General features: G+C 38.8%; 1 protein-coding gene across 1 annotated transcript in view; it reads right to left on the reverse strand.

Annotated features, from left to right (window-relative positions):
* Positions 1-2,100: 2,100 nt before the first annotated feature.
* Positions 2,101-13,885, reverse strand: part of KIAA1549L (KIAA1549 like) — a gene marked incomplete at both ends in the record, with an annotated part of 125,206 nt that continues 113,421 nt past the window's right edge. Inside the window, 4 exons of the mRNA XM_084263630.1 lie at positions 2,101-2,382; positions 5,910-6,061; positions 9,603-9,748; positions 10,933-11,030. Coding sequence (XP_084119756.1) covers positions 2,101-2,382; positions 5,910-6,061; positions 9,603-9,748; positions 10,933-11,030 — 678 coding nt within the window. The remainder of the gene's footprint in view (positions 2,383-5,909; positions 6,062-9,602; positions 9,749-10,932; positions 11,031-13,885) is intronic.

The following is a 13,885-nucleotide window of genomic DNA, read 5'->3' on the forward strand; positions in this document are numbered from 1 at the left end:
AGTGTGATATGCTTCAGCAGCTATTAATTCAACACAAAACCACATTTGGATGTATTGTATTACAGTGACAAGATCGGTATTAGTTAGCTGACAGGTAGCAGACAGCAGTCTGTCTACTAGACTTACATGAAAGATTGAGTTTCTTTGGTTGTTTAGTATCCAGTTCTTCAAATGTATATTTGTGTACTCCAGACATACCATGCTTATACTGATCATTAAAATTTCTTCTTTTTTTCAGTTGGTTTATGGAAATTTTCTGACTATAGCAGGCTAGCCACATACAAACATACAGCACGTATATACATAGAAATTACAAAAATACATTTTATTTATATCTGATTCTTAAATAATAAAAATGAAAATTCACATTTGTTGAAAGATACGCTAACATTCAAAAATCTTCTGCAATATTTAAGGTATTGGAGCAGAAGATCTGTATATTCTAGGATAACAATGTACCACAGTCTCAGTCAGGGTTCATAATATAATTATTTGGGGGAAAAATAGCTTTGCTTTAAAAGTTTGTGCTTCATCAATTTCTTCTTCTATCCCCTATTCTATTCTCCTCTCTCCTTCTCTGCTCATTTTACTGACAGCCAAAAAGCTAAATCAAGTTCCCTTTCTCACCTCAGTAAAGACCAAAGAAACTCAGGGAAATGAAATGATCAGACAAAATAGCATAAGCAATTTAGGATAACTAAATAACTTACTGAAATGAAGGACATCACCTTTAACTCCAGTTGACATCAAACATGCCCAACACAATGTATTTTGTAACAACTTCAGTTCCTGAAGCTAATTGCCAAAGGAACTGAAAGCAATTGTTCATGATCTCCAACTGTTTTGTACAACTGCAGCAGATGAACTATTGTCCCATTCAACTGGTCTGCTTTTCTGTTGGGATTGGATTCATACAACGATGCAGCTTAACAATTAGTGACCTTTACCTTGCACAATATAAAGTCAGAATAATTTTTGGAAATGTTCTTTTTTCACAGAACATTACTATGTTTGTTAATTCATGTAATCGTCTACTTATTTACATGTTAATACAATAATCAGGTTCTCTACATTCAGAGCTTCCTAGGTGTGCATTCACTATCCCAGCATAATCAAAATCAACTGCAGCTTCAGGTAGCACTTCCTGGCATCGCTTTAGTAGACCTCATTGTTTAAGAAAGAGAAAAAAATCACTATGTTGATCAGAGGTTTTCTTGTCTGAGCAGGTGTGTTCATTATTCCAGGTTGGAAAGACTTGCTCAGAGGTCTTGGGTTTACCAGCTTTACATGCATTCAGAGTGAAAAGCCTGAATATAGAGCAAGTGCGAATAGCCTTTTCTCATTTCTCCTGGAAGCTTCTAGCACCAATATCCTTTGTTGGCTCTTCGCACATTGTGTATTCTCTCACGCTGAAAAAGAATCTTCTCCACAACTCATCAATGGCATTCAGGTACGAGTTAGCCACAGGTTATCAAAATATCATTAACATTCTTCAGTCTCCTCTTCTTTCGCTTCTTTGTAGTGTTAATAGGATGAGGAGAATTGCGACTATTTACAGACATTTATTTGTATTACTGACTCATTTCAAATTCTTTTGGTTTGAATACAGTCTCTAGAATGAAAAGGCTGAATAACTCTGCATGGCTGAAGTCAGCATCCTTTATACAACGTTCTGCAGCACATGGTTAACATGGCCCCTGCCAGACCTTTAGCTAATAGTGTTTTACTGTTTTTTCTTTAATCAAAATTTTGGCATGCAGAAGTTATTTTCAGCAGCTCTACCTTTAGGCCTGCAAATGAAATGTTGTGTGGTGCAGACACATTCAGCAGCATCTCTAGTGATGATGGGTCATAATACAAGAGCTAAATGACAATTGCAGATGATCAATCAATTACCTGGCAGCATTTTCATAGCTGGCAAGCAGAATTATGTATCTTCAGTCCTGGTGCTCTACTTTAAGTCCTTTCATAGTGTTGACTTTTCAGACAATGCAAAATGCCATCACTTTGGCACAATTCACAGCAAGTTTGTAAGTGAATATTAAAGGAGTCACTTGGCTACCTTATGTTGCATGATACAAGTACTGTGCACAAAGGCTATTAGACCTGGAACTCAAACATATCTGTTTGCTTCTTGGCCAGTTTAGCAACTTCTTCTCTTATTGCCTTTACGAGGGCAGCTGTAGAAATGTTGGTAAGAGGAGCATCAGACGGGTCATTTTCTGTCAGGCTTTGCTGAGAGACTGCGCTGGATGGCAAGGGAGCTTGTTCCAGGCTGGGATGCATGCTCGCCTGCTGGCTGTATTGGCGAGGAAGCCGTGACGGAGAATTATGTTGGTAGCGGGGCCTTGGATAAGCCTCAATGTATCCGGGTAGTGGAACCTGTAGAGCATTATAATTACACAAAATTATACGGAACAGTTGATCCACAGTGCCACCTGCCAGATAATACAAACCTCCCTGGGGCAGAATAAGATGTAAGAGATATGACCATATGAATAGATCATAAACTTCATACGCCCAAGCGTCCATTTAAAATGTCTATCTTGGCATGTGCCATTTATGCACATATGTCAATGTACAGGTACTCTGCTCCACAGTCTGTGGCAGCAAACACACCTAGCAGGGGAAACACTGCATATTTATCATCACTAACCTGATCTGTTTATCATCACTGTGTGTTTATTAATCATCACTACAAAAAGTCAAGAGGAGAAGGCTTTCCTGAATGTGTCCTCTGCTTACTGTTCCTCCTGAGCATTTCAGTTGTACATAGACAGCACTGCTACATTTCAGGTCACTGAAAAGCCCAGAACAAAAAGTGGAATTTTCTGATTTGCAGCCACTGTCTAATCCAAGTCAGCCAAGCCTCTAGACTTACTGTTCTAATAAAAACTCAGAAGATACAGACAACAGGGATAAGCTCAAGTATGCCAACCTGGAAACTCAACGCTGAAAAGAAGGTTTGACTTCTGAGAAGTATCAGGATTTCTGGCCATATTTTAACAGAATTACATGGGAGATTCCCAATAACTTCACTAATTTCTGCCAACATTACACTAGCTAGAACTGAAACACCAACATAGACCCTGTAGTCACTGGGAGAGATTAAATTTTCTTCCCAAATCCATTAACCATGGTAATAGTCTGTATAGTCATCAGAAGTTCTTCTTCCATCAGAGAAAAACAGTATTTATATTTTGCAAAAATGCCACATGGTTTTGACTTTCCAAGTATATAAGACCATAAGCATATAATATTAGTGACCAGACTGATGTGTCAGTCAATTTTTGGATTTGAGTCGGAGGTGTAAGGTGCTTCACCCACCAGGGCTAAGGCTTTTAATGGGTATGCCAGAAGCAGAATTTCAGAATTTTAGGTGCCTGAAAGCAGACTTGACTTGTCAAGATGTTAAACATCTGCCAATTTTATGTACCTTCTGGGGAACATGGAACCTCAGCATGGACTTCAGAATGACAGCTTTGGACTTTTGCCTAAATCCCATTTTGGCTCTGTCACTGTGAGAGTTTAACAACCCCTTCGGTGCTTTTGAAAGTCTTGCTACTCCAGGCATCTAAGAACCTGCACAAACCTGGATTTATACATGCTCTATACCATCTTGGATATCTATGTAGAGAATCTCAGACGTGTTCAGTATGGTGTGATGAGACACACAGGAAGCAGGCATGATACGAAAGTGATCGTTAAATGCAGTTGCATCCGTCTAGTTCACAACAGAGTATGCGACACTTTATTTGTACAGCATGTGAACACACCACTAGAGGCCACCAGGTTACTACTTTCACTGAGCAACACCTAGCAGTTTGGAGAATCAATGCTTTGTCGGATACAGTTCCCTTCTCCCACAAAACTATGCTTCAATACTTGCTTTTTAACTGAAAGAGTATATTACAGTAAACTGAGCTTATTTAGATAATTCTTTGTTGTCTATTCTCCCATTTCCTATGTCCTCTTGTTTATAGTCCAGCTAGGGGAGAAGCATGAAGAGTAATGAATTTCAATTATCACCTTACAGATATTAAGCCTCTGTTCTTACTAATTGTCAAGAAAACCTTAGAAACATGACTGAGCTATAATCTAGAGGATCAGAAACCAGAAAGCATCCAGAAACTCGAACTCTGAGTATTACTTCAGATCTTTATTTTTTGTAGTTTTATTCAGGCTGTCTGACTGTGTTGTGTTGCTAATACTATTACTGGTTTCCTCTAGTAACTATTTTCAAATAAATAAAATTTCTTGAAAGATTTGCAGTCATTTGGAGGTGAAAATTCATTGTAGAATCTGAACTGGTTTGGATTTACATTTTTTCCTCTTCTGCAAAGGCACAGGAGGGCTGAAAGTCTGAGTAACAAGAAGCCGTTAAAACTCTACAATGGGTAAGTGAAGTTAAATATTTGTTCCCTTTGAATTCTATATTACCACAATTATGTCTTGTACAGCTTCTCACGTCCCTCTCCACTCCTCTCTGTATGATCCACTAGCACTAACTGCTCTTCCCACCTCTTTCCCATTGTCAAACTCACAACAGGATTACACTCTTCTTCCAGAGGAAGGTACTAGAGGCTGGGTACCTGCATTCCAGTTTTATGCAGTTTGTTTTCAGTTTTCTCTTTTGACACTTTTTTCATGGGACTGCAGACAAGGAGTAGGAATAAAAAGAGGAGAAAGAATGGGAGAAAAAAAAATCCTGTTTTGTTTCATGGGTTTTTTTAATTTTTTTTTTTTAAAAAGTTCCAAATGATTGCTCAGACACAACACACCTCTTGGATTTAAAAATGTGGGTAGGGTTAAAAATAATGAAAAAACAAACAAATAAAGAATCAAGGAAAAGAAAAAGGGGTTCCATGTGTTAAAGGGCAGCTCTGGAAGGGAATCTGCACAATGGCTTCAAAAGCCTCCAGGTGTCAGGAGCACATCAGCACATGTGCTCAGTTTACAGATGAATATACTCCTTTTTTCTTGACAGTTAAGCCTTCAAAATCTGACAGTCAAACTGAATTCTTTTTCTCTCAGGCATCAAGAGCAGTAATAAAGATTTGGTAACAAATAGCTGCCCCCAGGAACATTGATATGACTGCATTGTCTCTTGCTTAGCTGCTCAAAGCCAAGTATTAGACTTCAATTCACTAAAACATTTTGTTGATGGCATGCACAATACAATCTATCTCCAAGTTTGTTTAGCTGAATTGGTTCTGCAGAACTTATCTCTTTTTTTTTTTTTTTTTTCTAGTGGAAAAAAGCCTTACATTTTAGAAATTGTTCCAAGCATGATAAACTACTGCGATTCATTTTAGGATGTCTCATCTTTATTTCTTTGAAATGCAGGTCTACCTGGGAGAAAAATTACATCTATCCCAGACTAGGATTGTACAATTTATTATTTAATTTATGGTCTGTCACTGAAGCCTGCAGAAGGACTTGAAACACTGCACAACAGGACTGCGGCAGAGGCAGGAGACAGGATTTGTAGAACCAAGCTGTCTTGAGAGAAGCCTCCAGGAATAAAAGGTACTCCCCAGTTTCCAAACAGTACAAGGTCACCTTGAGAGGCAGCATCAGCTGCTCCTGCCACTTGCCTATCTATCCAAAGATAGGCAAGTGGCAATTGACCTCTGCCTTGGGAAAGAAAAATGGTATCCAAGCCATCTGGTTTAAATGTGTGCAAGCCCTTAACCTAGTGAATGATTTAACTTTCTGAAAGACCTTACTTCAGCTGTACATCATGGGATGTACAGCTAAAGTATCTCTCATAACTTTTCACTACTAGAGATTATAACCATCCAAGGAAGAATGACCTTGCTCAAATTCTTCTCTGATCACTTTGCACTGCCTAAAACCCCTCCACTGCAAATCACAGAAAATGTATTTTGAAAAGCAAGGATGCTTACTGAGTCTGCCCACTGTCCTGGTAGTTCATTCTCTCCAGCATAGGGCATCCAGGCTTGGTTCCTGTATGCGGTGGGTGGTGTTGGGATAAAATAGCCTGTGAAGCCAGGTCGGTTTGCTGCTGGTATGGCAAACACTGCTGGGACAGTACTTCCTATTAAGAAAGAAAGTAGGCATAATTAATAGCTGACATTTTCAGTTATAAAACAGAAGATAATGTATGTGAAGTTACTGGCCTCTGTCTTCTCTGTTTGTTTTTTTCTAAAAAAATTGGTATGATCACCACCACTTATATGTAAGGCTCCCACCACTTGACTAGACCATCTCTACCGCTGCAAAATACTCAAGAAGTCAAGTTTTGCAGTTGTCCATATAATCATGCACAGCCTTCAGATAAAGATATAAGGCTTTAGTCTGTAGGACTTGATCCTTCTAAGAACTATACTTCATTAAAACTTCAAATCATTAGGTTAAAAAGGGTTTCCTTCCCACCCCTTACATTTGCTTCCCTTTATTCAATTTTTAGCTGTTGTTACCATGGATTTTAGAGTAGTGCACCTTTCTTTTCAAGAGCAAGTTATAGAGCATTCAGTTTACACAGTAAAACAGTTTTAATATCTCCAGGCACAAAACCTAAAAATAAGTGAGCAATAAATCTAAAAAGCTGTAACCTCAACAACCCCATCATAAAACTTCAGTGTTCCCATAAAAAATACCAAGGCTCTACCTGCTCAATTCCTTTTCCAGGAATTATGCAGTAATGACTTAAAATATTTCCAAGGAAATTTGTCAACAGCAAATCTCTTTATCACATTTTGATCAAGATGTACATGTGGAAAGGTCCAGGAAGCCTTCTACTAAAATTCCACTATCATACTCCAAGTTAGATGGGAGAAATCAGCTTTCATAACCTGAGGTTCAGCCAAATCTCTGGATATAATTACATCTGATCTTTCAGGTAGGACTTATTCATGGGGCTCACAGAGTGCCTCTTGCTGCAATTATTCAGATTATCCACAGGGTATAACTAGGCTGTATGGAAAACCAGCATCTCATTGCATGTTCCCACTATCTCCCTTGAGGTGCCATCATGATTCCATGTATTTTCAAAGTTTTGAATAAAATAAAATAGAACCAACTTGCTTGTCCAATAGGACTTCCTTCTTTCAAATATGTTTATATTTGAAGACAGAGGTCAGCAGTGTACCACTGCTGCACTACAGTCATGAAATTCCCTGAGTGGGAACGCTCTATATCATCTTTATCACGTAGTAAATAAAGCACATGCTTTGAGTAATCAGTTATAATACAGACACATGTTTTAGTAAAACCACAATTCCTCTCCCCTCCAGCTGCACATCATTTGAATATTACCATTAACTGTCCTCAGTAGACATGATACCACTGCTTAAGAGGTGCTGACAAAATGGCAAAACATAAGCATTCCCCTGATCTTCAAAGAATAATTGATAGAAATTAGCAACATTTACTGACTGCTTCAGATATCTGCCCCCCTCCCATAATGTAACTTATAGCCCTTGCACATTCTCTCTTCAGAACACTCTGCAAGAGCGTTATGTTGCCTGTTCTGATAGATATTGGCAATGCTGCATGGGCTCTTACATAAAGACTCAAACAGTGACACGCAGCCCCAAAGCAGTCCACAAAAACAGCAACTTGTAGGTTCTCAACGACCTCCATGCAAGTCCTTGCAAAGGAGAGAAAAATGCATTACACAGCACAATTTTCTCCAGAGCACAAGCTGTCTCAAAAAAAACCTCTCCAAACACACAGAGGAATAATTATGGATATATCATCCAAAACACGGACCAAAACCTCATTACAGTTAGAGGAGTTTCTACTGCAAGGGACTAAATCCTAGCTTTCATTTTAATACTGGATTGTAGGTAAAAGGGCGCCATGTCAGGGAGGATGCTGGAGTCATCCAGCCCCTGGAGAAATCGTCATAATGGAAATGTTGTGGACCAGTGGGATCTATGATCCACATCTGAATAGCAGGTTCAGCCACAGAGTCTCTCACAGGAGCTCTATCCCAGTTCACCTAGACCCTTTCTTTGTAAGAAGGTGGGCCAAGAGAAAATGTGTGGGTTATTTTTGTTCTCTCCAGGTCATGAACAGTGCAAGGGTTGTTATTTTAAGAGTTCACAAGGTTGGAAATAAGTATTTTTTGGACAGGGAAGTCCAAAATGATGACACATGACTTCTACATCTAAGTTTTCTTTTAATATAACCACAGAAAAATGAGCTACTATTCAAAATGAACACTGATTTAGCTAATGTAATATCCCAGTTCTTACACTGTCTTAAAGATGATGTTGAAGAGCAGCATGAGCCAGCACAAGGGTTGTTCATGCCAAATCACCACCTACACTGATGTTTCTTCATCTATTTAGGAAATAATTTATTTTGCTATCAGAATTCTAGATGCCCCTGTTCATATTAGAATTGCAGGTTTGTCACAACTCTCCTTGTCTTACAGCCCTTTGCAGCATCTATCTTGAATGAAAGTTTCCTCCAGCTACCCACAGAATGATTATGGCAAGCTCCACAATGTACACAGAGGTCACTTGTCACTTCTGAAATGCAGCCAACTCTTCAGTGGTAACACAACATACCTGTTTTTAACATACAGCAATAAAAATCTCCACATCACCAGAAACTTTATATATATATAAAAAAAAACAAGGATCACACCAAACACATTGTTCCAGACATGAAGAAAGAGACCTGGATAGCATGGCATATCTTATAGCTTAAATGCTTTAAAAAAAAAAAGGGTGAGCATCTGCTCTCTTCAGATTCACATGCAACATTTGCAGAAGGTATGACAAGTGAGGAGAATGGATCTTTCAAACCTATTATATTTAATTAATTGACAACTGATTTGCATATTCACATTATTGTTCTCAGTCAAAGATGTTGAATACAATGCAGATAACTGCATATGGCTGCTGAGGAAGCTAAGAGATCTTTTCTGACAGATTAAAAGAGCCATATCCAATCAGTCTACTCATTTCAAAACTTTGAACTGATAATATGGGGTTTTTTTTAATCTTGCAAGCTCTTAAGCATAGAAGCTCTATTCTTTTTTCTTCAAGAAAACCTATTTTGCCAATGAGAAGCTATTTCAAATATTTTCTCAGCTAAACGTTACCCAGATACCATCAAAACTGTGTATTGGCTTAATGTCATGATTAAATTTTAAATTTTATTCATAAATAAAATTCAAATCAAAAGGACAGGAACTCAGTAGGCCTTTAAAATTGGAACATTTAGACCCAAAATAAGCTCTGTACTTGAGCAGGAACTACCTTCCCCAAAACAGGACGGAAGACGAGATAACAAATTACCTTTAACTACACAAAAGCACTATGGCCATATGTTTTGGAGAGGAGGGGAGCTCGTATCTTCAACTTACCCCCCCTTCAGCCCACTGTTGTGACAAGACTAGAGGTTAAGTTTCTCAAGAGGAAACAGGGAGCCATAAAACTCATCCCACAGCAGGGTTGGAAAACCTCCGTGTTGTATACACTATTCTTCGCATCCCCTTGTGTTACAAACCAAGCAGAGCTGAATGCCATTAAGCCTCCTTCTGCATTACTACTTACAGCTCCATTGTACATACTCTTTTCAGGCTCTCAAAGCTGCAAGTTAGGTCTGCATTATTTTTTCACCTGAGTGAAAAGCTGACTGATCAAGCGGACCGACAGACATAGGAGGTCTCGAACCAGGTGCAAAAGATGCTTGATCATGATGCTGGGCCTGATCTGCCCCACTGGACTCTGGTATTCTTACTTTGCTGCCAATATCTGAAGTAGACCTGGGTATTAAGAAAGAGAAAACAGAAACTTTTGTCATTCTGACTGACAAATGAGATTCACAGCTACATATATGCCTATCAGATATAGCATGACAAGCCAGATAGGAATGTGGTCTCTGTGTGCTCTGGCATGACAGAAATTTGGACAACAACTGGAGAAGTCTGAGAACTTGTTTAGCCTGGTCACTACTTCGCCAAAGCATGTTCTTTCCATTGGATAGAGGCCTTCCTTGCTGCTTTAATCAAATGCCTGTGACATGCAACACACAAACCAGAGCTTTACCCATAGTTCATAAACACAAGACTGCAGCCAATACCATATACTGCAATATATATGACATAGTATCATATAAATAAATAACGTTAACTGCACTTGGGAAGTTCCAACATCTTTTGAAATGGTGTGTCCCAGTTGCTTCAGAGCTAAAGCACAATGAAAGAACAAGAATATGCCAACAGACAGTGTCCGCCACATCCTGAATATTTGGATGCAGCTACAATATCATCATCAGCCACTCAGAAAAGTTTCCTTTGGCCTCGGTGCTCCGCAGCAACTCTCAGCAGGCCTGTGGTGCCTCGAATTGCAGTTGGCACCAGGCAGTACCCAAGAGCAAAGAGCTGGAGGCTAAATGAGTTCATTCAACATGCAAGTGTCAAAACTCCTTGAAATGCATTTTATAGATTACCTTACTGCGCAGAAGAGGCAAAACGTATGCAGTGAGCTAAGGCAATCAGGCTTTTGCATGTATTTGGCTTCAGAAATGCAAGTATGAGCTATCTGAAAGCTGGGGAGAAATCCCCAGACCCAGGGTACTGAGAAACATCTTACAGTTCATCTATATTCTATTGCAAGTCCTTACAATAGAGAAAAGCAGGGAGAATGATGGGATGAGTTATCTACCTCACATCTTCAATACAAGACCACTTGTGAGTTGAGGCAGAGCATGTTTAAAAAGAAATTGGAGCTTGGATTTCCTAATTTTATTGAAACCAATTAGCTAATAGAAGAGAAAATTCATTGTTATTTCTTTCTCCTTCAAGTTAAAATACAACCAACACATTTCTAATTTCATGAATGTGTCTTTATAAGTGTCTTGTAAGTGCCCCTTCAGGGTTTGTCCCAGTTCTTATTAGAACAGCAGTTTTTAAGAGATCAGGTCTAAAATAAAACAACAGATAAATACCTCCTGAGAGAGGCAACAGCCACAGGACCTGTTCTGGGAGGGACAGGAGGAGGAGGAGAACCCATTACCATCTCAGGAAGCTGAGAAAATCTGTAAGCCTGTAAAGGAGAAAAATAAAAATTTTCTGAAACACCAATAGGTCTCAGATAAAAAAAATCAAAAGAACATCAGAAATTAAATACCTGCTTCACGTGCCAGACAACAGGAAGTTAAATTTTTGCAGCATCAATAATAATTACCTTTTATTTTGAGAATTTAAAGGACTTGAGTGATTTTAAGATATGGAAGAAAACATGAACAGGTGAGTTGAGAGCCAAGATGGATTCTAATTAAAATAAAATGCATTCAGCATTTTCTCTGTGATATTTCTAACCTCGCTGGCAAAGTAAATCTGTTATGATTATGTGAGACTCAACAGCTGATTTGGACCCACAGTAAAAAGATCACAGTATTTTCACTCCCTGCCCAAAGGAAGTATTTTAAAGATTCAGAAAGCATCCTCAAAAGCAGCATCTAGTGAAGCTGCCTATGTGTACTATGTATTTCTACCTCTCCCATTCAGCCTTGAAGAAATGAAAAGAAAATTCTTCGCTAAAACCCCAAGCTCCATAACCCTCTAATGCAAGAAACAAAGGTCTGAAACAGTTCTAAAACCAAAAAAAAAATCCAGAGGAATTCAGAGGAACACAGGATCAACCCACTAGGTCACAAAATTACGCATTTTGTTGATAGTAATTCTACCACTAGTACAAGTGAAAGATGAGTAATCATGTGCATGGAAACCACAGCACCCAAAAATGACACATAGGACAAAATTTCTAAATTCTCTGTACTACTATATATTAGAGGTCATAATTTTGCTAAATATACTTAAAGATAGAGGTATGATCTCTCTCTAGCAGTTCACTGACACTTCGACACTGGTTGTAGAGGTTTAAATTATGTTTTTCTTGACAATGCTTCAGAGCAATGCGCAGGATTAAAAAGATCAGAGCAACAGCAAGTGACAAATGATGGGAGTGCTGTCTGATATCAACACAGGCATTTTGATAAAATCTAGAGTCCAGAGTCCAATGAAGAGGATTTGGCCCCCCTAAACATGAAGTTATTTGGCCTAGCCAGAGAAGCTCCCGGCCCCCCAAACAGCAGAGGAAGCTAAAAACACATTACTGTGGGTTGAGTCACTATCTACTGCCTGTAGAAAGAGCCTACAGGATTTACATGATTCACTCAGACTTAACACCTACATTTAGGTTTGAATTTGGCAATACAAATCCCACATTAAATATCAAAAGCCACTATCTTTCTGTAGTCATCTGTGAAAGTTACATATTTAGACAGTCTTCCAATACCTTCTCAAATAGCTGCAAAACTGGGTTAACACAGAGGAAAGGTAACTTCTGATGTCACTCTCTTTAAGGGAAAAGCAATACAGACCAAGCATCTTTCTCCTGCCTCTCGCTCCCACTCCTCTTAAAGCATGGCAGATTCCCTCAACAGCATGTCTATGAAAATAATTTTTCCTTTCATGCCACCTACAAAGTCTCCTAATGTTTACTTTTCACCATGCTACAATGGTATTTAAGCAATTCTATATTTAAGAGGGGGTTGGGGGGTGGAAAAGGCAACAGTACATTTACTAGCTAGGACTTGGAAATACTGATTTTTAGTGAAAAAACTGTATAGAAAAAACAAATGCTTTTTCTACCAAAGAAAACCTCAATTAGATTTCTCAGAATACTGCTGGACTTGAAGTGGTCCACAATACCTCTTCTGCATCTGAAAAGCCAGTGGCTCTCTCACAGGCTGAACTGAACACTTCCTTACGGCTCCACACCATATCTTGCTCTCACCATGCATTTGCAATATTTTGCTAATGTCTGGCTCTGAAGGGATCCTTTTAAAGTGAAAAATCCTGTCGCAAGATCTGCTATGCCATGCCAAGAACAGTCCATCCTGGTAGACGGCAGTCAGTCCTATTCATGCTGGATTTCTGAAGACACCAAAACCATCACAAGAGGGAACTCAAACAAAATTTCTAGAATTTCTCCAATGCATCGGGGCATTCATGTTTTCCTACATGGAACTCAGAAAGAAATGTTTAGAGGCTAAATTAAATCCAAGTTTTACTAGAGGGGCTGGTCCATTACAGATTTAGATAAGCCCTTAGGTTCTAGGCTAACTAGCATGACTGTAGAATTGTCACCTCACTCACCTCACACAGTCTGTTGTGGCTAAAACACTGGTGATTTAAAAACCAAACCAGTGAAGAACTTTAAAAGTTAATAAGTGCAGTTTAGCAAAGAAACATCTGCTTTTGGACCCAGGAGACATACACACAACCCTCTCAAGGATGAAGTATAGCCACCAGCAGACACCTGCATTAGTGTCTTCTGCCACCCAGAAAAGTTTAATGTACCACCACTCATCAGTATGCAGGAAAGAAGTTAATCAGCCCACAACAGCTAAAGCCTAAAGGAGAAACTTTGCAGTTAGCTTTAAGGCTACATTTCCCTTGTTGCAGTATTAAATTATTTTTACCAGCCCCAACTTATATGTGTATTTGTCTTAAGTAAGTTTTTATAACTGCAGAAATACCTATCTCCTTACCTCTCACCACAGGAATTAAGAATAGTGTCTTTGTTTACTCACTGATGATTTCACTAATTTGATTATTAAATTGCACTCCAGCAATAATGCAAACATTGATTTCAGATGGATTTGGTTTTGCTCCGCTAGCTGCCCAGTTTATATTTAGTTTAGTAACTGCCATTGAATGTGGCTGAACTTTTTAAAAATATTCTCACTTTACTTCTATCAAATGAAGAGAAGCTCTGAAGACTTGGACACATTACCACCTAGCCTGTACATCTGTCAATCAGTGCCTGTTGTAGAGTAGTATGTCTGAGCATCGCAACCAGAGCTCTGCTACTCTCACTCCTCTTTCCAGACC

The sequence above is a fragment of the Gallinula chloropus genome (genome assembly GCF_964237585.1).
Source record: "Gallinula chloropus genome assembly, chromosome: 4".
In the NCBI taxonomy this organism is placed as follows: domain Eukaryota; kingdom Metazoa; phylum Chordata; class Aves; order Gruiformes; family Rallidae; genus Gallinula; species Gallinula chloropus.